A 24331-nucleotide genomic window follows, 5' to 3' on the forward strand; every position below is an offset into this window, starting at 1 on the left:
ACAAAGCCCCGGAATATATCATGAAAGCACATTGATTTTTGAGCCTTCTGCCATTTTAAAAACCCTTGGGTGTTGCCACCTTCTGCATGAGAGTCCTCCTCCATTACTTTTCCTTCCTGCTGTGTACTGCTTTGCTATTCTTCCTTCCATCTACCTGCCAAACCTGAGCACAGCTGCTCTAGAGATTCCTCCCATCTCTGCCCTGTGTTGACATGGTGCCAGTAGGGAGGCCACTGCTCTTGGAGGAAGTCTCTTGAATGGTGGTAACTTATGCATTGTTATCAGCTTCATCTTTTTCCTGGGCTCTCTCTCCTTTCCTCCTTCCTGTATCTTGATTTTTATCCTTGACAAATATGGAAACACTTTTGCTAAACTTCCTGAGGCTGCTGCTCTGTTACTATCTTTTCAATTGGTTTGAGTTCCTTGAGGGATCCTTTACACCCCTGTGTGCACTTGTTCTCTTTCCTTCTTGCTGCCATATGCTCCTCCTTTTCTCTTTCATATTTTGATGTTGGCCTTATGCTTTTTTTTTTTTTTCTTGGCTGAAAGCTGGACTTGATTGCCTTCACTGATAGTCTTGACTGTGGAGGATTGACCTGCCAGGATGACAGAAAAATCATCCTTTCCTTGACTGTGCTGTAGTTGTTCATGCTTGCCAGGTCCTGCGTTGATTTGTATGAAGGGATTTGGAGCAAAATACTCACTTCCTATATAGGACATACGTGAAACAGTGCTGAACATGTTTCTGAAGTTTGGGATTTAGGAGAGAGAGTTGATTTGCAGAGAAAGGAAGGAGAAATGTGTAACTAGAAGTTAGGAACAGCCTTGTGAGAAGGGCATAAGCAAGAGTGACAAGAGGCAACAGGGAGAAATTGATGCACAGAAAGTTCCACCTCAACATGAGGAAGGACTTCTTCACTGTGCAGATGAGTGTGCACTGGAACAGATTGCCCAGAGAGGTTGTGGAGTATCCCTCCCTAGAGATATTAAAGAGCTGCCTGGATGCAATCCTGTGCCATGTGCTCTGGGATGACCCTGCTTGAGCAGGGAGTTTAGACCAGGTGACGCGCTGTGGTCCCTTCCAACCTGATGCATTCTGTGATTCTGTGAAGGATAGAGATGAATCTCTGGTGGGAAGGGGGCCAGTGCCTGAGCCTCAGCATCTTCAGCAGCAGGGCATGTTGGATACCTCTTAAGCTGAATATTAAAGAAAGGCTTTTTCTGTTCCTGGGTTGGAAGAAAATGTGTAATGGGATTATGAACATCCATCCCTTCAGCCCAGGAAGGACCTGACTAGGCTCCTATACCATAAGCTCGAATTCAAGCGTCCGCTATTTTACCCATAGTATATGAGCTGCATGCCTTCCTCACTGGCATGTTTTGAGGTGAGACTTTCCAGTGGGGTATGGGTGTGGGTATGAGCATTTTCTGAACTCAGAAAAAAAGGATGGGAGTTTTTATTTAACTGTTTGGAGGCTGATGGTCCTCCCCTAGTTCTGTATAGCACCAGCGGGATTCAGGTGAGGCATAAATAAGACTAAAGTGTAACATTAGAAGGAAAAAAATAAGTTTGTCTGTTTGGAGCAGCAACTGGCATATCCTCTTTGGATCGTGGGACAAAGACCAAAGTCTGAGACTGGTGCATTATGGTACTTCAGGTGTGTTTTAGCAAAGGGCACCTTGAGCTATGTCCTTGCAGGATGAAGGAGGAAAGGTGGAAGCTTAGAAGCACACTGAATTTTGGACAGAGATCAGAGCATGGACTTTTATCAGGAACGTGATGGGAACGCTGTCACCTCTTGCTAAGCATAGCTAAATGCCTTGGAGAGCTGAGCAGACTGAAGAATCTTAAGGGCAGAAAGAACCTTTGACATTATTCTGGTGTTAGCATCTTTAACAGCACATTTAAAAACACTACTGCTAAGTGGAGCCTGCCCAAAACATGGTTATAAAATTGGCCTATTGGCATCTTAAACTAAGTGTAGGTTTTTGCTGCTTTGTTGCCTCTTGCTGCAAAAAACCCCCACGCGGTCACCCATGAATGCATCTAGAACTGAAACTCACTTTTTCCTCTAAATTATGGTGTATTTCACTGTCACTCAAAGCAAAGATCACTTAAAAAATAGTGGCTGTGAAAGAAAAATCTGACGTCGTAATGAAGTTGGTAACACCAGGTATAAAATACTGCTCTCTTGGCCCTGCACAGACATATTTTGATGTAGGAATGAAATTTTCTGTAATGTGTTTCAGTCCTGAGAAGAGATATTTAGGAGTTATGAACTTCCATGGTTGTGTAAAATTTACATTAATAATACCTCCAACTGGTAATTTTGGCCCTAGTGTCCCTATAATTTAAAAGCTTTTGAAAGTGATCTTTGAGCAATATGCATTGCAGCAGTGTCACAAGGCAAGCCAGATGGCTGCAGGCACCCAGGAAGGTGGGAGAGCATGGAAGACAAAGTTATGGCAAAGCAAGCAAGATGCTCTCGTGTCCATCCCTGTTAGATGGGACCTATATTACTTCAAATTATGTGTTAGAGTTCTCTTCATTAATGTAGTGCTTAATGAAGCCTCTAGATTCTCTACTGCAAACACAAAATAATTCACCACCCAGGCGTCACAGGGACATGAAAGGTGTGCAAGTCACCTTCGTAAGCATCAGTATCGCCCTCTTGAGTGTTGCAGATGCTCCCCACATATGGCCAATTATACTCCTCCTTTGTGGATTACTCATAATTTCCTTCCCAAAAGCTGCAGAGCAGTACATGGCACCATCAGGCTTCCCTGGATCCCTTCTGCTCTGGGTCACACAGGGAAGTACTACACTTGTTTTACTGAAGAAGAAAACAGGAGGACAGTGAGGTTTAAATGGCCAGAGGTGGTGTTGAAATCTTGGGTGGAGCCAGATAAACCCCACTGTTTTGCCTGTTGGGTAGCATTGCTCTCCTCTGATCGACCCATAGATCTTAGATTTTGGAGAATTCATGTTTTGATGGTCATAGTGTGTATGCACACTGAGACCACAGGACTGTCAGATGGCTTAAATTAGCCATTAGCATTCTGGGCCTCTGTAAAATGCCAGGAAGACTGATACTGTCCTGGGACTGCAGCACTGAGGAGTTACAGGTTTCCAGATTATTGCATTGGGTCAAAGATTAGGTCACTAGCATCTGTGAATGCAGTGTGAAGCAGCAGAGTGGGCTGTGTGTGCAACTGCAGTCTGGCTGGAGCCTGTAATCAGCCTGGTGACTGCTTACACTTGGAGTTGTTTTCAGGTTTTCTGTCTAATTCTGTTCTCCTGGAACAGTACCCAATATAGCACCTTCCTTAGCTTGGCCTGTACCCAACAGCTCAGCTGGGATGGGGTATTTTTTTATACTTTTCTACAGTAAAACACTTACACGTTTGACATTTCTATCATGCTTTACTGAACTTGTGATTATAAAGGTCATTTACAATAAAGCAATTAAATAAACAATAAGTTAAAACACAATACATTTATACATAGTATTTCAAAGGGCTCAAAAGACTATCAGGTTCCAATACATAAAGACTTTAAAACAACATTAAGAGCCAAAGTGTATCCACGCCTATACTTATCATTGTAACAAGTGTTAAGACTTCCAACAATGTACATTTTTGGTTACAGTCCCTGTATATGCACAAGACCAGTGAAATGCTCAAGCAATTGCACAATTGAGAAGAGCACTACACAAGACAGGCACAAACGATGTGCTGGAAGCTGCCTGGGGAATATGGGTTTTACCTCTAAATTGAATTGACACTTGGGACAACAAATGGAAAGCGCTAGCATGCTTTCTGGAGCACAGGTGTGATACCCTAAGGGAAGGTTAGTGCTGCCCAGAGAAATACCCCACCTTTCTCCGGCCATTTGTTCCCTCATGCATCTTGCACTATCCTTGAGTGAGTGCAAAGTGCTGTACATTTGCTCAGTGAACCATCCAGGGAGAGTGACTGAGCTTAATCCTAGCTCAGCAGTGGAACGTTAAAGAGCACTAGGCTCAAATTCCTGATTTCCCTGGTCATGTTCACTGTGCAGATGCACTGGGACCAGAAAGTCACCAGCCCAGGGGAGGGACATGGTGCCTGCAAGCAGGAGGGCTATTTCTGTAAGCAGCAGTACTGTTAAAAACACCAGTTAAAAACATCTTGTGGAAGTACAAGGTTCAGCTTTTTTTTTTTTTATTTTAAAACAAGGAACATGTTTTTGAACTGATTTATAGTGCAAATCAAATAGTCAAAAGCAAATGATGGACTCTGCCAGAATATACATTAACCTTTTATGATCTATCTCATTCCTCTTTCTCTCTGCCTCAGCCAGTTGGTGCCAAGGGGCAGAGTAGACTTTAGGTTTTGATATTGAAGGGTGTGCGGCGTAAGGAGTGCAGGGCCACCAGGCAGCAACCACGAAGCAATGCTCCGATATTGTAAATAGGATCTGTTCCTCCTCTCTGAGTACTCAAAGCCCACACAATAGTTGGTACAACAGGGGCTGCTACAGCCAGAAGATCCCCGAGGAGACTGCTGCTCCAGTATCTCCTCTTTATTCCTGTATTGACATACTTAAAGGCTTCATCATCATGAGTTTCTGTAAAATCAAGTTCTTTCATGAAACGGTTTTCATTAACGCCGTGCTCCACCCTCCTGCATGGAGACTCCATAGGAGACAAAAGGATGGCAGAATTAGGATCACTTGGAGTTAAGTCCACTATGATACCAGAATCACTGAAGCTTCCAAGAGAAAATTCACTCAATTCCTTCAGAGAAGAAGGTGGGCTTAGAGGACAGGTGTCTTGAGCCCTGAAGATGTTTTGAATGAGTTGCTCCACATCTAAGCTATATGGCACCACGTCAGTCTGGATGGCCTGTTCTGCTGTCATGTTGTTGCTTTTCTCTTCCTCCTGGCAATAAGTTAGTTTTCCATCCAGAATGATTTCAAGCATCTCTTTATTTACAGCAGCACTGAAGGGAGCTGGATCACTCAACTCAGAGGTTGTGGTGGTCAAACTCTCTCCAGGTGAGTCAGTCCCGTTAGCTCTGTCCTCACTAAGAAGCAGCTCACTGTCAGCCACCTCCTCCAGACCTTGGTCCTCTGTGATGGGGCTGTCTGGCATGGTGGCACACAATGCTAACAGCTTCCCCTGTGAATCGCTCATGTATTCCAGGCACTGCTCATCCCTCACAGAGTGGCTCTGAGCCATCTCCATGCTCTGCAGCAAGGATTCCAGTTTCTTGTTTTGAATGTTTATGTCTATGAAATATTTCTGAATTTTTTTGTCTTTCTCAGCCAAGCTGTTTTTCATACTTTCAATAACCTGCTTGAGTTGTTTAATTTCGCTTCTTGCTTCCTTTAAGGCCAGCTCTGCCTCCACACGATTGCACTCTTCTTCAATCCAGTCTTCCCTCATCCGTCCCAGCTGAGCTTTAAGCTCTTCTATTTCTGTTTCCCTGTAGCAAAATAAAAATGTTGTAACACTTCTGCTGACTGCTCAGTTAAAGTCAACGTGAGGCCCCACCATGATGGCTCTGCTGCTGAGATGCTCCAAGAAGCAAATTTCTCCAGGTGCCATTTGCAGCCACCTCTGAGAGAGCCAAGACATGCCAGCTGATTGCTAATGGGAGTCACTGACCTCCCCACAAAACCAGCAGCCTTGTGGGCTGTGCCATGATCCTGGACAATTTGAGGCACAAGTGGTGACCTTTAGGTCAGGCCTAACCAGTGCAGTGCTTAAAATCTCCCCTACTGCCTTGCCCTGGAGGAAATGGGAAACAGCTGCCTGGATGCATCCCCAGTGCCTGCCAGCAGCTTGTCACGTACAGCCAGAGCCAATGGTGGCCTCAGACAGCCAGGGAGCTCAGGTCTGCAGGCACATGGCTCAGCGAACTCTTCACAGCAGGGAGCCAGAGGCTGCTGCAGGCACATGTGGAGCAAGTGGGGAGAGGGGACTCCTATGTCAGTTCCAGCCCTAGCAGATGCAGAGGCAGAGCATGAAACTCTGCCTTGGGCTCCATTCAAACAGCCCTTTGTGCCCCCTTGGGTTGTCTGTGCTGGACAGCCAGCTCTCAACATGCAGTTTTAGTAAAAGAGATGACATCTGTTGCTGTGTAATGCACATAGTCACTTCTTTGCTCAGCATCCATACAAAGGGCTATTGTGAAAAAATCAGTATATAAGCGACAAAAACACAGGCACAGTGGTTTGGGTATGAACTTTTCTTTCACGGGGGAGAAGGGGGACATTTGCAGTCCTACTTCACTGAGAGACGTAGAACAGGACACTAAGGTAACACATGCTGGCAGGTAGAAATTGTTCTACGTATAAAAGGTCTCAATCTAAATCAGACTCATAAAAAGCTGTCCTTTTAAAGTATTCTATTGTGAAAGTTCCAAAAAGGAAAAAGAGACATATAAATAAACTCCTTGTTTTGCATCCTCTTAGTATACTCTGAAACCTGAAATACTGAAAACAACCTAATCGGACTGATCATATTTCAAATTTCTTAATGGAAACTTTACTGATCAAGAAATGAGTAAAAACATTCAGGATTTCCAGCCCTAAACATTCCCAAATAAATTTTTCTGACTGATTTCTGAAGTGAAGTTTACCTTTCTTTAAGTTTGCTCTCAGATTCCTTCAGCTTGGTTTTCAAATGCCGTACTGCCACTTCTTTCTGCTGCAGAGGAGTCAAGTACTGCTCTGGATTTTGTGGTTTAATGCTGTGATTGTCACCACAAGAATTGTATCTCCCTGATCGCCTGAAAAAAACCAAAACAAACCATCACGTAACATCATTGTTACAGTTATTAAGTCCTGGCAGAATGAAAAACATCCCACTGACTGATAAACGCAAAGCTTGACTCATCTGGGGTTCCGTGGTGCCCACATAAGTTACACCCCCTAGCAAATCAAAGTACTTGAGGAAACAGTTGATTTGTAGCTATAGTGCAAAATTTACTATTTACTGTACTTAGCTTCAGTGTCATTACATCAAATGAGGCTTTTAACTTTAAAATAATTAGCCATCCCCTCACCCCAAATGGCTGGTGTACCCAAGAGCAGGCAGGGCAAGGGCACCCATCTACAGACACAGCCAGGTGAGACAGCACAAGGACTGAGTTCAGCTCCACACAGCAGTTATAAAGCTGAGCACACTGAAATCTACACTCATCCTGTTCTAGCTTTGGGTGTGTTTCTTTCATGCTTGGCTGTTAAGCTGTCTGGGACAGAGGGCAACAGCAGCAGCATGGTGGCTATTTCTTCTCTGCAACATGTGTCACATGCTCTGGCAGGTATCCGTGCTCTTTCCTGTACAGGAAACTGCACTCCTAAGGCTAGGCGGGGTGAATTTTCGCGCAAGTGTATCATGCTTCCTACACTACCCCACCCTACTCTCTTCAGAGTGAAAAGAACCCCACAACAAGTGAACCAGCAAATCCTCATGAGAACTGATGGCATGAAAATGCATGAAGTAGCCTGTCTTGGAGTGAAAACCACCTGCCAATGGCTTTTACTTAAAGTAAACTTGAATTTTACAGTGCTGAAACAATAAAGCTTTTACACGGCATGGAGCACCTTGTTGACTGTCAAGCCACCTATACAAGGCATCACAGCTATGGTGAGGAGCAACACGACCTGCTGATCCCACACTACTGTGCAGAGAGGGTATCATTGTACCCAACACTGGCAGGCTGAAACACAGACTTGCCTCATCACTGGACTGCTGTCACTTCCTTTGTATGAGCCTGAGTTGCTGCTGCTGGCTGAAGAAGCCCTGTAACTCTGATGGATGTTAGCAGGACTCAGATGGTTTTTGCACAGTGTTGACAAAGTTTCCTTTCCATGGGAAGCAGGTGGACTGGCTCCAGACTTGTAGGATAAGGATCCATTATTCCGACCATAAGGGCCACGACTGGAGAAGAACCAAAATGGTGAAAGCATTATTCTCATCACACAACCCATTATGTCTCTTATTTTACACATGAAGTTCTCTAAATAATAAAAAACCCAGAGATAACTGTGAGTGGCTGGAAAGAAATAAAGTTCTGACATGATCAGCCACTGCATGTTCTTTCACTGACAGGGGGCTCTCAGTCTGAATTACACGATCTAAGGACATCTCAGCCATTTTGCATTTCTCCATGGACAGCACAGTTCCCAGTGACTCCATCAGATCATCCACGTTCCCTGAATCTTTGACTCCGTTAAGTAATGAGAGGCCTGCGGTCTGGACTAACGCCAAAAGAACCACACTCCAGCTTTCCCTGGCCAGGCCTGCAGAGCAGTGCCTGTGCATGGAGGGCTGCTGTGAGACTGCTTTCATGCTCCTCGGCAAGCAGACTGAGGGATCACAGTGTGCAGTGAAAACAGATGTTGTTTGGGCCACTGTTCTTTTCTGCCTTTGGCATACTGGGTGCTTCATCTGTCATGGTCAGCTATTCATTCACTTAGATATAGTTTGAATCCCATGGGGAGCAGGCTGAAATAGTAATAAAAGAGACAAAGGAAAGCACAGTCTTTTCTTTTTTTCTTCCAGTTTTTCTCATACATATCTACCTTTCTTTACCCATTCTTTATTAAAGAAACTGTCAACTGTGTGTGCTTGAAAGCAATTGGTATCCTCCCTGCCTGACAGCTGCCCAAGGGCTGGAGTGCTCTGAGGACAGCTTCTCCGGGTGTGTCCTCTCCTGCTCACTTGGTTTGTCATCCTGCACTACTACTCTGCTACCTTCATTCTCCCATGGAAGTTGTTCTTCTAAATGGTAATGAAAGGACATGTTAAAAAAACCAAACAAACAAAAAATACCCCCCACCCCCCCAAAAAAAAATCAGAAAAAGGCAAACTCAGCCAGCAAAAAAGAAGGCTTGAATATAAAAATTCAAATACCACAGAACTATGAAGCAACATCTCTTCTTTAAATTGTTTCACTTGGTTTTTTCCCTTCTCTGCAAATGGAACAGTTTATAAGGAACAGATGGTTGAGTGGCTGCTGTGAACCTTCATCACACTGCTGCGGTTTGGGTGATTTTATAATTATTTTACAATGAAGTACAGGACTGTGGTTTGTGACAACACTGAAGTGTTTCACAGCGAGTAAAGTCAACAGTTAAAAGAGCAGTTAAAAAATACTGCAAAGGAGATATCTCTTTCCACTTTGTACAGTGTATCATCAACTCTGGTGTGCGGCAGAACTTCCACAGACTGTGCTTAACATAGCAGTGCATCTGAAGAAGCCTTATTACAGAGGACTTCTGTCCAACAAAGTATGTCAGTATGCTCTAGTTTAAAGTTATATTAAAAGGCACAGTAGTACATGAAATGATACAGAATCTTACTGAAAGTAAGGTGATTTTAGGGCTTCATATTATACTTAATACCATGTTTTCTCGCAGCCAGTAACTTGCTGGATGTAATCTAGAGGGAACTTAAGTAGTGTTTATTTTCCTAACAGTCTCATGATACAGATAGGAAAGCACTCTGAAAGCCTCACTGATGATCTCTGTGTGCTGGGGCACATCGCGACCTTCCAGACGCCTGTGTGACTCAAGCACACGGGTATCCTGCTGCCGGTCCCAGCCTGCCTGCCAGCTCTTCCACAAAGGGCAGGAAACCAGTCCTGTCAATTTGAACTCCTTCCTCCTGCTCCACAAAATGTAACCAGCAGGGATTGCGTGGGCAGAACACAACGTGCGCTGCTCCATCCCAATGCCCCTGTATTCGCAAGCTGTCTGAATTTGCATTTACATATGACAGGGAGAAATCTTGCAGAAATCTTCCATTAAAAGTTCATTTAGACAGATGACTGTGATATGATTTTTCTTTTAAAACTGCATTTAGCTGTAGTTACATGAAGGTTGGGCAAGGGTATTTCAGAAAAAAAACCTCAACATCAAAGGCAGTATTGTCTACTTCTTCCACCAAAAATAAGATCATGATCTGGAAAGGTGTAAGCCAAGCTGACAATTTATGAGAGAAATAAAACAGTGTTAAGACCAAAAGGTTTAACTGGTTAGAAATACTGCTGTTAACTAACATACACCCAGCTCTCTCCACTCCAGCCAATGCTTTTTCTGCCTTACCTGTTTTTATCTCCCATACTTGCCATGAATAAACAAAAAGCTCCATGAGTTGGCTGATCTGGCATACTGGCAATTTTTGTGCGTTGAATACAGCATTTCTTTTCTTTCTTACATTGCAGTTCTCACCAGTGTGCTACCCAAAGTCTTGTGTTAACCCGATTGTTTTAAAATGCAAGACCTTACACAGTAGCCTATCTTTGCACTAGCAATATTCAGGAAAAGTTGCTTTGCTTACTTGCGAGAAAAAGAAGATCTCTTGCTTCCAGCAGCCGACATATGGACTTCAGGTGCTGAAATACTGCCCGTGCTGCTTGAAGAGCTAAAATCGGCTTCACTGCCTGGAAAGGAAAAGGAAAGAGTGAAAACATGATGGAAATTTTAACTCAAAGATTGTTTTCAAAATAACAGTGAATCACAAGCATCCTTCCTTTGTCTGTTCTGGGTGAATTTCAGAAGTTGCTTGGATTTTCAAACATCCCTGAGGACAAGAGCTGGATTTGTTCCAGATTTTCAACATTTCTTCAGAACTGGCACTTCAGCAAGAGCAGAAAAAAACCATTTGGACACAAAACCCTCACACTACAGAAGCCATTTTAGGTCTCAGACAGGAATACTTGTTGTGACAACCTGTTGGCTCTCTCACAGCCATCGATACGTGAATGAGGCTGCTTACACAGCTCCTTCAGGAGCACGGTGATTGCGAACACACCATTGTAACTGGATATTTCTCATGCTTTAAACCATACAGAAACACTGCTCACTGCTTCTGTTTTGTTTTCTGAGATGATATAAATGTGCATGCATTGAGGTATAAACTTGTTCAGGCTAATGGTATATCTATATATGCATGTACACACATATGCAGGTTTTCATGTGGTGTAGAAGCATAGTGAGGCAGTTCTAATAACCTTAAAATAACCCAATAATCACATGTAGGTCTCAAGTGCTTCTCAGGTACCAAGTCACCTGTCTGATTACTGATTTTGTATGGATCACAGCTTTTATTTCACAAGCTCTGGCATATACAAGGAAAACTGCTCTCATTTTGCTAAGGTCAATAGTAGATATATGTACTAATAAAGTCTTATTGCCTGGAAAAAAAAACACACCAAAGCTATAATTTTTTCCCCATCTGTCACTCCAACAGCAAATGTCCTAAGCCTTACCCAGGTCTCATGCTGTAGAGCCACAGTAATGAATGGTGACCTTGGCTGAAGGGATGGAAATAACTCTCCAACATCCTTTAAGCAGCTGACCAGGGGGAGCATGTCTCACCTGGGAATTTCTGGATGCTCTCCCATAGATAGACATCCCCAGCCAGCAGCTGCAAACTTGCTATTTTTGCTATTTTTTCCACACAGAGGAGATGCAGCTGCAGCTACCATCATCCCCACTGTGGCAGACAGACCTTCTAGTCATCAATCTCTCTTATATTCTTCACAGAGCTGATGGTGAAGGGCGCATCTTGCACCCCAAATACCTGAAGACTGGGAAAAGGCTTTGTTAGAGCCTGGCTTCAGAGCCTTAAAGAGGCTGATCCAGCAACCATTCTTACCATCTGGCAACACTTAGCAACTGGCCCTAGGATAAGGTGTGATTTGATTTAACCCAATGTTTTCCCTACCTCATGATGTCTGAGACCAGCCCCCATTTCTCTGCCTCTGCATCAGCCCATCCCAGGATATTCCTCAGCCCAGTATCACAGTGCTCAGATACAAAGCTTAGCTCTTCAAAAGGGGATCCCAGGGACCCAGCTCTAGCACTCTAACCAGCTCCACACCCAGTACAACACCCCTGATAGCCAGACCCAAGCCACCACAGCCATAACCAGATCAGAGCTGCATGCAAATTTGCAAGGGGAGGGAAGGAAAGCAGCAAAGCCACTTGGTTTTGCAGAGTATTTATATCATGTTTACAGATGTAAATGTGAGTGACCCTCTCCCTGGGGAAGCAAAATGATAATGGGACATGATGTTCGAAGATGCAACAGAGTTTTCCTGATAAAAAAACATCCCCATCTACAAGACTAATGTACACTCCAAATCATCTCTTGGAATCACACTACACCCAAAACTACTTTTCTAAACAAGACCCAAACAGGTAAACATGTCACACAGACGTCATACCTCTGATGTTCGGGTCCCCAAAACATTCCTTTGCTTGCAAGACACCAGCAGCTTTTCCAAGGCAAGTCCTGGCTGTGGCGCAGAGAGCAGGAGCCCTAGCCAATCATCTCTCGGTAAGTAGATCACATCATAATCAGATCTCACTATCGAAAGCATTGCAGAGCAGCAAGGCTTAACAACTGCCTCTCCCTGACCTGCCTGGCTTGGATGACCAAGAGCTGCAGAGCTGAGCACTGCTGGTAAGAGCCAGTGGAGCCTCAAAACACAACCACACCATCAGCAGAACTTTCTGAAAGACTGAACTGCATCTGAGATGTGGAACTGTGTCTGCAAAGCATGAACTAACCTTCCTGGCCCCAGTTCTAATAACAGCTACACACAAGCTTAACACTTAGCACAGGAGACTACTTATGTTTAAAATTAGGCATGTAGCTATTTATAGGATCTTTGAGAACATTTTATAAGTTAAAGGGGTCACTGCTAGTAATGGTTCTAAGTGTGTAAGTGATGTTCAAGCCAGTATTGTGTGTAGCAGAGCTTGACAGCAATGTTATTAGGAAACTTTAAAAAACATCTTCTCCAATTTGGTAGAGATCTCTGAGCAAAATAACATGGCATCTATCCATAAACTATCCATTGCAACATATTCTCCTGGGTAGGCGTGACTTCTGTCTTACAAATATCTAAACAAAACATGAAACTCCTTGTCTAGCAGCAGTGCAGGCAGGAGCTGAACACGGCTTCTCATTTTCCTAACGCCATTCTCCAATCTGACAGCTCCCTAAGGACACCTGTTGACTATTTTTATCACTGTGACTATGTAACGACAAAAGCTCACACGTTAGACCCAGAACAGCCCATTAATTTAGTGTTTACTATGAAAGAGACTGACATTTCTCAACCCCGCATTCCTTTGTCCTAACTGGCCATTAACACTTGTTTAGCTCCAATAGAGACCTTCCTTTTAAAAGGACTGTCTTACTAACCCCTTCCTGAAAAAGATGCTACACGTTGAGTCACCAGCGTCAGCAGTATGTCATTTGGAGTTCACTCATCCGTATTCTTCCACGCTGCAGCCGTCAGTGTCCCAGCCCACGGAGCCAGCCCGGTGTCCAGGCTCGGGAGCCCCGTCCTCCGGCCTCGCCCCGCCTGGCAGCGGGCTGCGAGCAGCAGCACGCCCACGCCACGGGAGCAGAGCTCTGCACTGCTTTGTGCAATGGGAGGAACAGCACAAGGATGGCCAGCGAAGTACCGTCACATTTTCCAGGGTTGCTCCTTGCCGGGAATGGGTATCTGAGAAGCAAGAGTGAAATCCTGCAGAGCCCAGTGCTGTCCCTGCACTTCAGCGCCCGATGGGCCGCGGCACCGAGCGGAGAGCGCTCGGCAGGCAGCATCACGCTCTGTGCTGCCTTTCGCCTCCTTGCTGCCCTGGCAGCGTCGCGACAGTCACTGAGCTCGGCTGGCACGGAGGGAGGAGAAGGGAGCCCGTGCCAGCTGCCGCGCTGCCTGCGCCGAGCCGTGCGGCCCGGGCAGAGGCACTCAGGGCGACTGCCCAGGGGCCGGGCAGAGGCACTCAGGGCGACTGCCCACGGCCCGGGCAGAGGCACTCAGGGCGACTGCCCACGGCCCGGGCAGAGGCACTCAGGGCGACTGCCCAGGGGCCGGGCAGAGGCACTCAGGGCGACTGCCCGGGGGCCGGGCAGAGGCACTCAGGGCGACTGCCCAGGGGCCGGGCAGAGGCACTCAGGGCGACTGCCCACGGCCCGGGCAGAGGCACTCAGGGCGACTGCCCACGGCCCGGGCAGAGGCACTCAGGGCGACTGCCCAGGGGCCGGGCAGAGGCACTCAGGGCGACTGCCCACGGCCCGGGCAGAGGGACTCAGGGCGACAGCCCAGGGGCCGGGCAGAGGCACTCAGGGCGACTGCTCAGGGGCCGGGCAGAGGGACTCAGGGCGACTGCCCACGGCCCGGCACACGCGTGTGGCATCTGCCACCACAGCCCGGGCCGCTCACGCCGTCCTGTCCCAGCACGGGAATCAACCGGGAAATTCTTACGAATGTCTCGAGGACAGGTTTCCCATCCTGCGCAAGACGCAATCACAGGTTTCGGGGCGGGATCGAGGAGCGGGAGAAGGAGCTGCCCGTGCGGGGCCGGGACGCCTCCAGCCGGCACCGCTGCGTGCTTGTCCCACCCGCGCAGGGAGTGGGGACAAGCCCAACCTTTAACTCCACCCTCCGCAATGCCTCAGCCGCAGGGCAAGGACCACAGCAGGGCAGTGACTGTGTCACACATGCTGCACTCACACCTCTTACAGGTAGAACAGATCAGGTACATTGGGCCTACCAGGACAGTATGCAAGCACAGAATACCACGTCACGGATGTATTTATATGTACACCGAGACAGTATTTACCTTTCTTACACAAGGTCACACAATAACCCCACATGCACTCCTGCAGCATGGCGTCCCAGGCTGCCATTTCCAGCCATTAGACATGGGTGGATACTTTGTTGCACGGTCTTCTGGTCTCAGTCTTAAAATTTTGCTGGCATTTTAGCATTTAATTTTTTTCCTTCTGTAAGAAAAAAGCTCAGACTTTCCTGTTTGCCTTTTATTGCCCATTTGCTACTAAAGTAGTAAGATTAAAATAAGGCAAAAAAGGAAAAGTTCAAGCAATATCTGTGACAGGTACATTGATAGCTCAGCAGCAGCAGAACTGGATTCCCAAAACTCAGGATTTATTTGGCTTATTAAAATTTAGTCTTTTTGTGTACATCTTTCCTATTTCGAACTTCACCACTGCTTCACAGCTGCCAAAGTACATAAACCACAGAGCTTAGCTATCTTCTGGCTTCATAAACAAGACCTCTTTATATGTATATCAGTCTTGAAGTAGGTTTTGCATATAGCCAGTGAAACAGACCTGTAAATAAAACAGTGCTGACAGAAACAGCTTGTCCTCAAAATGTAAAACACTTAAATTGCTGAGCTTTCTTGCCTTCAAAAGCACTCTGTTATACAGCAAGGAAACCAAAATATGCATACATATTAACCACTTTGGTGCAGTTACTAGAGGAGTAAGTGGCATGCTGTCTCCCTAGATAGCTTGACTTAAGAGACCCCAGGGGTAGAGCTTGGGCCTGACTATGTGAAAAAATATCCAGCAAAGTCATTAGAAGCAGCTGGAAAAGTAGAGAGAATTCAGTTGTAACGCCCACTAATGAAAGGACCTGTATTTTTAAGAGATTTGGTTCAATTTATCTTGAGAGCTTTAACTCAGCTACCTCTCTAGCTCCAATATTTAACAGCAAAAGCAGTATATTTCCAGGACACAGTAATACTGCTTTAATTTTTCTATTTAATAGGGGGTTGTTCCTGGAAGATAGATCTTGTACACCACAAACAACCTAGGAAAGAAAACTACACTGCTCGCATACACTGAAAAATGTGAAAAAAAAGTAACTTGCAAAGAAGCAATGAAATCTTGCTTTAGCACTTCAGGCTTTTCTTCAGATAACGCCCTTAAAAAATGACCCATTTTGAAGGCAAAGTCTCCTAGTGGGAAATGTACTGAATTCACAGCATCAAGACCATAGATGACAGTGGGTTTTGGTTCCAGTCCCTGGCCTCTGACTTACTACTTATTTGACTTAGCATTATTGTATGAGACACTCTTATTTTGAATTTAATTATTTCACACTGAACAGTAACTGGGTAAAAGCAGAAGCAACCCTGAGAGTAAGGAACAGGTCACAGCTCTCCTCCATGTGGACTGCTGTCATCTTTGGGTGACAGAAGCTGCTCCCACATGCTCTGTGTCTCACTCTCTCCACTATAATGAGGTCTAACATCAGGGGAGGAAGCCGAGGATGCCCAGTAGGTTGCATTGGTTCAGAAACTCTTAGGAGAAGTGTAGATTTGAGCTCCTTTGGTCTAAAGAGGGCACCGGACTCAGACCTTTTCCTCAAGCTCTGACTACTCAGCCGTGACACAGCATAGAGTGCTAGCACTAGCACTGGCTGTATTTCAGAGGAATGAAACCTGCTGGATGCCTGCACTCACAGAGGTATCTGGCTCTGGTATGGAGGTTCACAGTGAATCCAGGGCATGCATGTGGGCACACTCAGGACTACCGGCAGGTGACTAAGCCTGGGAGATGGCCACTTCTCTCTGGCATCTCCTGTGGGTGTGCCTGGCTCTCTGCTGTGAATCCTGGATTTTGGTACCTAACCAGCCCTCTGGTTTTATATGAGGCTTAGTCATTGAGCTCAGGTTTGTGAGCTGTGCTCCATGAATAATGGCAAGAAGCTGGGTACAGTAATGTCGGGCATAGTCAATCCTAAGAGTACCAACAGGCATCCCTTCCCTGTCCCACTGCACCGGCCAATGAATGGTCTTGGGTGGACATCCACCCAACTGCTCGACAGTTCTCCCTCACCAGGCAGGTCTGTGGCCACATTTCAGCTGGCTGCATGGCCCAGTGACAGCTGGGAACTTGGGCAGCTGGCAGAGATGCAGTCAGAGGGGATGTGGAGCAAAACTTTGGGTGTAGGTCTCCATGAATTGTTCAAACGTGTTGGGCAAGAAGATTGTAGCTCAAAACCAGACATATTTTGGGAAGGACTGCAACACACATCCTGCTTCCCTGTGTTTGGATCTAAATGTGACTTTACAAATGATTATGTATCTTGATTTTTGCTCATTTTTCTTGCTTGTTCTTTTTACTTTGAAAGAAGGATTGTTATCAAATAATTAATCTCATTAAGCAGTTTTCTGATCTAAGTACTACCGTTTTAGTAGTAATCTGAACTGCACTAATGCAAATTATAAGCATTGCAGATCTCAACATGAATACATAATGTGACTTATGTATTCTGTGAAACCACAATCAATCAAGCTCTTCTCTCAAAACACAGTCACTACAAACTAATTACTGACATTGGCTGAGAGCCATCATGCATATTCTGCATATAACTATGATCTGGGCTTGTGTTTTTCTTAATTGTTTCTAATTCACTGATTTGTAGAGAAGCCAAAAGCGGATGTTGGAACAGACCTTGAGCATTACAAGTTGGAGGGTTTTTTTCTGCTTTATGTATTTTTAAGGAGATTTTTCATACAGAAATCAGCCTGACCTAATTATTTTTTTGTGTTTCCATATGCAACTTGAGTCATTCTAACAACACCTTAAAAATGACTCCCATAAATTCACTCTTCTCAGCCTGAAGTGACCTTTGTCAGGGGGAACATATGCTCATGGAGCAGAAGGGAACAGTCTGGGGAACTTATCTTCATGTTCAAACAAAAAAGGCTCTTTGTTATCAGAGATGGAAGGAAGTTGCTTTCCTACACCAACTTCAATACAAACATTGAGACTGGAGGTTCAAAAAATACACTGCGAGTTCTGTAACACTTGCATTTGACAGTTTTATAAATTGTATGTGTAAATCCACCTATGGACTAGTATTTTTTATAAGCAACCATGCAGTATCACTTCAGGGGATTTTTTTATGTACTGGGCAGTACTATTTGGTCTGTTTGAAGGGAAATGGACAGGCTGGTCAAAAGTATTTTTAGGAACTGGAAAATGTCATCTTTGGCAGGGATAACTTAGCAGTACACAGAGAGGCAGCAAACTGCATCACAGACTGGGAAAAAATCCCAGCCCTCCCGTCACGTTAGTGGCTGAAGTTTAACAAAGGGCTTTCAGAGGCCCCTTCAACACATCTCCTAAATCTGGTTCCCGTGTGCAAGGAGGAGAAAAGCTGTCTGGGGCACAGCAAGCAGCTGCACAGGCCCACGTGCACAGTGTATCTGCAAGTGCATGAAATTGCATGCAAAACCTGATTCAAGTGAAAGCTTTTGCATAGTCACCCTTAATATAAGACATATGGTTTTCATTACGATGTGCATAAAACATTTTAAATCAGTTTGACATGTTTTCAACAGGCAAGGGAAAAACACTGGAAGGAGAAACATATCTGGGAGGTAACTGACAAAACAACCCTGCAATCCCAGGATGAAAGGCAAAATTTGTTGTAAGTTAATCAAATATTTACTGTAACACACACACTGAAATGATTACAAGAAACTAATAAAGTTCAAGTGCCATCTATTGAAAAGAACAGTAAAATGTTACCCAGTATACCAATTGGTTGCATAAACTGTATTTTTTACAGAAACAAATCCAAGGTAGGTCTGAGCCCAATGCATTTCAAGTTACGACTGCCATCATTTGCTGCTTTTTTCACCCTTACTGTTAAGAAGCACAAATGACAGACAATAAGCCTGTGCTTTTTCAGCTTATTAATCCTTGCGCGTTTGTGGTCAAGCTGTATTCCACCAGCTCTAGCAAACAGACACAGCCTGCCCAGATTTCAAAAGCCAACAGCTTTCTATTATTTACAGAATCTAAGAAAGGTGGAACACAGACCTGTAATGAAGTGCCTCAGCATGGAAGCAAAACAATGTAATACTAATAAAATATGAAACAAACCTGGCAGAATTTTCATTTCTCTTAAATAGATTTTACATAAAGGTGTATATAAAATACAGTATTATAAAGCAGGTTTGGTATTTTTTTATGCCACTTTAAAGGCAGTACATTTCAGGCTCCTTGGGAAAGCTATGTCCACCTTGCAGTAGCTGGAGGCTGAATGTACAAAAGGAGGCTGGGTCTCCATCTCCTGGGAGGAGTTAAGGGAATTTTGGAACTGGTGCTCTCTCTAGCTGCCATCTCAACTGGGAAACACCTCCCACCAGTCTCACTCAGCAAAGCTGCTCAGCTCTGCCGAACTCTTGTTTCTGGGCATGCCTAGAAGCAGGTCAGCTTAAAAACGGATGAACAGTTCGATGCCTCTTTAGAAGACCAGGGTGGGTGTTTCACGCTACACCACATAAATCAAGTTCCACAAAAAACAGGCCCTAAGACAGCTCTTTTAATACTCTCTGCTTTACTGGGGAAAGAAAAGCACCACCTGGGATTCTTAGGGCCAGATTTAGCTTTGAACTGGGAGGAGGCTGCACGTCATCGCTCCATCACACCCCCAGGACCACGGCATCCAGCAATAAGAACTTGATAGATGAGGTCCCATCCTTGCAGCTTGTCATGCCCTTCTCCAGCTCCTCCATAAAACCACCCAGTTTGGAAGGCCTGTCTTCATTAACCCCTGCTACATGGGTGAAATTCAAACAGGCCTGAATTTCCCACAGCTCCCACCTCCATCAGAAGACTCCCCCCTGCACACAACAGAGCTGAGAAAATGATTCTCTGCAATCTAAAGTTTTGGCTAAATTGGGCAACTTCTATCCAGTTGTTCTGGCTGCTGGGTTTTATTTTATGGGTATTAATTGTGGTTTCTTTACTGGAAAAGGGACTGGACAAGCATTTTTCCTTTCTCCTAGGCTCTTCCCAAGCTCAGAATTATTAACTTCAAGTGAGAACCAAAACAGAGTGAAGACATCTAAAGCGCAGCTTCATCAGGATTTAGATACCTAGGTATGTAAAAGCAAGTAAAATACCACTGCTTAAATAGGCCAGATGCTCAAAATGACACCACTACCTGCAAAGACCTGGTAAGTTGTTTATGCTTGACCTTCCAGTTCTGAGCTCAGTCACCACCCACTCACCAATGTCTTTATAACTCAGTGAAATCAAATAAGTGAGATTTGCATGACTAAAATAAAGACATTCCCTTAGCTCTCCACTCCTATGCATAAATACAGATATATAAACACAAGGAATATATAGACCTATCCACTCAATACTGCTCAAAAAGTATTTGAAATAATGACTCAGAGGGAAAAAAATCTTTTAGGTAGTAATTTGGTCACCAAAATACCCAGATCAGAGAACACTAAAAGTATTTATGATTTGAAGTCAAACATGGCCAGAAAAATGGAGAATCAGATTTTTCTATTGTTTGAAATGATGCTTTAATTATGAAAACTAACAAATGTCTTTCTTCTTCTAAAAATGGGGTAAAAACATAAAAAAAAAAATCCCCAAACATTCAAAATATTTTAGATTGAATCTGGCCTTTGTTCAGTCTGAAACAAAGATTTTCTTTAATGTTTTGATTTGGCAGCTATCCCCAAATCAATTGCTTGCATAGCTCTGCTTTGAACATAGTAAAATGTCAGACAAAAAAGCGACAGGGGGATGAAAAGAAAAATAGAAAAGGAAATAATCTATCAATTCATGAGTAAACACTGCTCACAAAACACTTTAAATCCCATGATTCTCATTAAAAAGGCATTAATAACCTGGAGAAATTCCAAAAAAGGTCAACAATAATGATAACAGCATTACAGGGCACTGTTTATTAAGGGAGATTAAGGGAATGCAATTTGTGTTTTCTAAGATAAAAATGCATGCTGACAACAGTTTATCATGGGAGGAGGAATACAGCTGGAAAACTGTAAAGACAACTATGTAACAGCTACACAGGGTTCTGACTGCGATGTATGTTATTTCATGAAAAATTACTTGAAATAAAAACTCATGGTTGAGTGGGAGTTGTGCATAGTAAAATGTATCTGGAGTAGGTTCAGAATACTTTAACCAGGGAATCAGGAAGCTATTTTAAACACTGGCATAAATCATACAGATTGTAATTTAAAAGCAGAGGACAAAAAAAATTTCCTAAGGGAAGATTCATAATGGACTCTTTTGTATGCACAGTATTTCATTTGGTAAAGGTGAAGTGGGCTGAAACCCAGAGAAAGCAACCAGAAGGCACAGAAAATTCACTGCAGTAAATACACAAATTTCAAGGCATGTTTTATGTTGACCTTACACACATTTTAAAACAAGTTCTTAAGGGTGTGCAGTGTGTATAGCATCAGTTTCTCCTTTCTGGCTCAAATTCTGCTCCGGATTAGCAGAGGAGAAAAAAACCCAAACAAACCTGCTTGAATATACAAAAAGAATTTTATTGTTTTTACTAAAGATCACAGCTTCAATACCTACCTCTAAATCCCAGGGCCCTTCTTATGCCAGGCCTTCAGCTGTGTTTTCCTGATGCAGGAGCACGTCCCCACAAGCCCCAGGAGACCTTCATTTCTATCAAAAGGCATTTGGATCTAAGAGATGTATTGTGTGGCAGGGATCTCATCCTGTGCAGCATCCCAGGCAATCCCTGCAGAAGCCCCATGTCCATGCCCCCTACTCACTCTGATTTGCAGTTAGAGCAGTGGCTCTCTCATAGACCAAGGGCAAGGTTAAGTTCGAGGCCACAGGCATCCTCAGGTCACAATCTCCCTGTAACAGTGGCTGTCCCACTTTCTGTGTGTCTGGAGCACCATCAGTACAATTAATGGGCCAGGGAGAGAGAGTTACTGTGTGCCTGCTGGGAACTCAGCTTTGAACCCCCAGTAAAAGAGTAACTAAGTAAAGTAGAACAGCTTCCCTGGGAGCAGACACCCTGCATCCCCTCAGCCTGCCCGGTGGCTCTGTATTAGGGCACTCCTCTCCTTTGTGCTGAAGTCCATCCCCCAAAAGACACACAAAGAGATCTAAATCTAAGTTTCTTTTTCCTTTACTGAACTAAGCAACAAGGACATCCTTTAATTAATTTATTTTTTATAAAGGAGGTATGTAACTGCAGACTTTTGCCCGAGGCCCTGAATTGCAGGTGGCCTGTGCCACCAGCCCAGAGCTGGGCAGGTCACTGTGTGGGACAGGTGGGACCCAGGCTTTCAGCTTTTACCTGACAATTTCTTGTCTAGAACTTGCTGGCTTCTTTTTTGGATCCTCTATTTTTGCTGTGACATTTGGGCACTTACTGCAGCCTAAGAGTCTTCTGAACAAAGAAATGTATGTCTTGAGAGGCCACGGTCCACCCACTAATAGCCTGTCTCTACTATGCAACATCTAAAACAGTATTTTAGAAGGGGTTGGATTATAAAATTTGTGACACAGAATTAAAAGATTGTTTTTCTATGCCACTTTAACAGGAATTTGTAGATTTGTGTTAAATACTATGGTTGAAATACAACTTGTAGCTTGTTTAGCTTCATGTTTATAAAAAATATTTGGCTATTTGAACATGTTTTCCACATCAATTCAAGCAAATTTGTTTAAATTAAAAGTTTAAATCTAAAGCATATATTAATCTGAACTAAAAAAGTACTGCTATGCTAATAATTTTACCTACCTTTCTAAGTATGTTTTGCTTAAAATATTTATATTCTGGTTATATTCCAGTATTATTTTTCAGAAGTCACAGAACACTTATTTCAGTTCAGTGCGATTTAGTTAGCTTTAGGACTTTAATTAGTCCTAAAAACATTTAATTTCTGTGAATCCATAGTGCAAAATGGGATTCAGAATCTCCCTGTGCAATGCTAGCCAGCTTGGGCAGCAGCCCTCACAAAAGGGACAAATGGAGAGTGCCTAAGATTATCAGGGATGAACAGAAGAGGAAAAAGCATCTAACTAGAGCTACTTGAATGTACGTGTGTGCTCTTCAAGCACAAACTTTCTTCTACAACTGAATGTCTAAGAACGACTTCCTTTCCATTAAAAATGAAAGAAGCCAAAAAAGAGAAACAAGAGCCACAGAGACTGTGGTTGCCTTCAGTAAGAACCAACAGCAGAAGTGTCAGAGGCCTGCTGAGGACACAGGAGATGCGGGTAGGATTCACCTGACTAAACGTGGAAGTCTCCCACATCTGAGCCAACCTTGGTCAACATAAGTCAATATAACCAGTGAATCCTAAAGTAAATGCTTTAATATTTGGTCAGAAAGATCACACACCAGATCCACCATATTAATTCATTCTACCTCCTTTGAAATAAAATAGGACCCTAGTGTGCTTATGCAGGCAGAGATAATTATCCCTACACTACAAATTGGGAATTGAGGTCAGATAAATTAGGGGCCATCTCTGCTCTATTCAGCTTGGATGAAGACCATGAATTAACATGTCCCTTGCCTCCAAAACGGCTCCTGTAACCCCTAGAAGGGAAATGGCAGGTTCACCAGTTAAAGCTGTTCCATGTCCCTTGAGCAATGGAGACAGTCACTCAGACCAGAGAAGAGTCAGACCCCATCTGCAGCCCACAGCTACTGAGGGCTTTCTAAGGAGAGACAATTAGATTCAAATTTCACCTCTTCTGAATCACAAAAGGTCAGGGGTTTATGCCAGACAGAGGCACTCCCACCAGTGGGATCTACTGGCTGCACTGGGTCTGTTGACCCAACTAGAAGGAAATATTCAAAGCGGCCATAAGAGTCTGGATATCCCAGAGTACGTGGGGGAGGCTGGGCTTTGCAAATGCCAGACCCTCAGCAGTATCACCACCACCCCCAAACCTCGTAGGCTGGTCACCTTCCAGACCTTACCGACTGCTACAACCACCAAACCTCTGCAGGGCGATGCCCCTCTGGGCAGAACTCCAGGACACAAGCTCTGAGAATGGCACGGGCTGGAACCACAGACACGGTGTCCTCGCTCCTGGACGGGGAGATGTGCATGTGCATCCCCCCCAGAGAACACGCTGCTCCTCTGGGACCCACAGAACTGAGACCTTAATAACTCCCTATGCTGGCAGGTCAGGCAAGCAAATCTACACAGCTCCATAGCAACAGACATGAAATTAAAACAGTAAAATATGCAGGAGTATTCAGTGCATACAGAATTAATATCCAGAAACATTTTTTATTTAGAAAATCAGCAGCAGCTATTTTGTGGGGGCGCAAAATGAAAAGTGAAGGAGACAAGCAAAAGGAACTGAGGAAAAGGAATAGGGTCAAAAACTGCCACAACTGTATTTGTTAGATTCTGTGTCAGAGAAGATCTCAGGAAACTTATTGTCACAAATGAAATTATGAAATACACATACAAGAAAGGGAGAAGAATGCGATTGAAACTGTACAGGAAACAAATGTTGCATACGGTTGGATTTGAAAGTCAGGATGGTTATAATAGCTGCTATCAGATGTGGGATAGAAGTGAAGTATTCAAAGCATGTGCATACATCTGAGAAAGATGCTTCCTCCCTATTTATTGACAAGGTGATGTTTGCTTTAAAAACAAGATTGAACATTTTCCAGAAGCACAAGTAATTGACCATTGTGTATCTGCTCTTTGCCAAATATT

The 24331-nt window shown here is 44.1% G+C and overlaps 1 protein-coding gene across 1 annotated transcript in view; it reads right to left on the reverse strand.

Annotated features, from left to right (window-relative positions):
- Positions 1-4367: 4367 nt before the first annotated feature.
- Positions 4368-24331, reverse strand: part of SYBU (syntabulin) — a gene marked incomplete at both ends in the record, with an annotated part of 39896 nt that continues 19932 nt past the window's right edge. Inside the window, 5 exons of the mRNA XM_082284556.1 lie at positions 4368-5469; positions 6628-6769; positions 7720-7931; positions 10335-10437; positions 24128-24211. Coding sequence (XP_082140682.1) covers positions 4368-5469; positions 6628-6769; positions 7720-7931; positions 10335-10437; positions 24128-24211 — 1643 coding nt within the window. The remainder of the gene's footprint in view (positions 5470-6627; positions 6770-7719; positions 7932-10334; positions 10438-24127; positions 24212-24331) is intronic.

Source organism: Coloeus monedula (genome assembly GCF_965178545.1).
Source record: "Coloeus monedula genome assembly, chromosome: 1".
NCBI classification, from domain to species: Eukaryota; Metazoa; Chordata; class Aves; order Passeriformes; family Corvidae; genus Coloeus; species Coloeus monedula.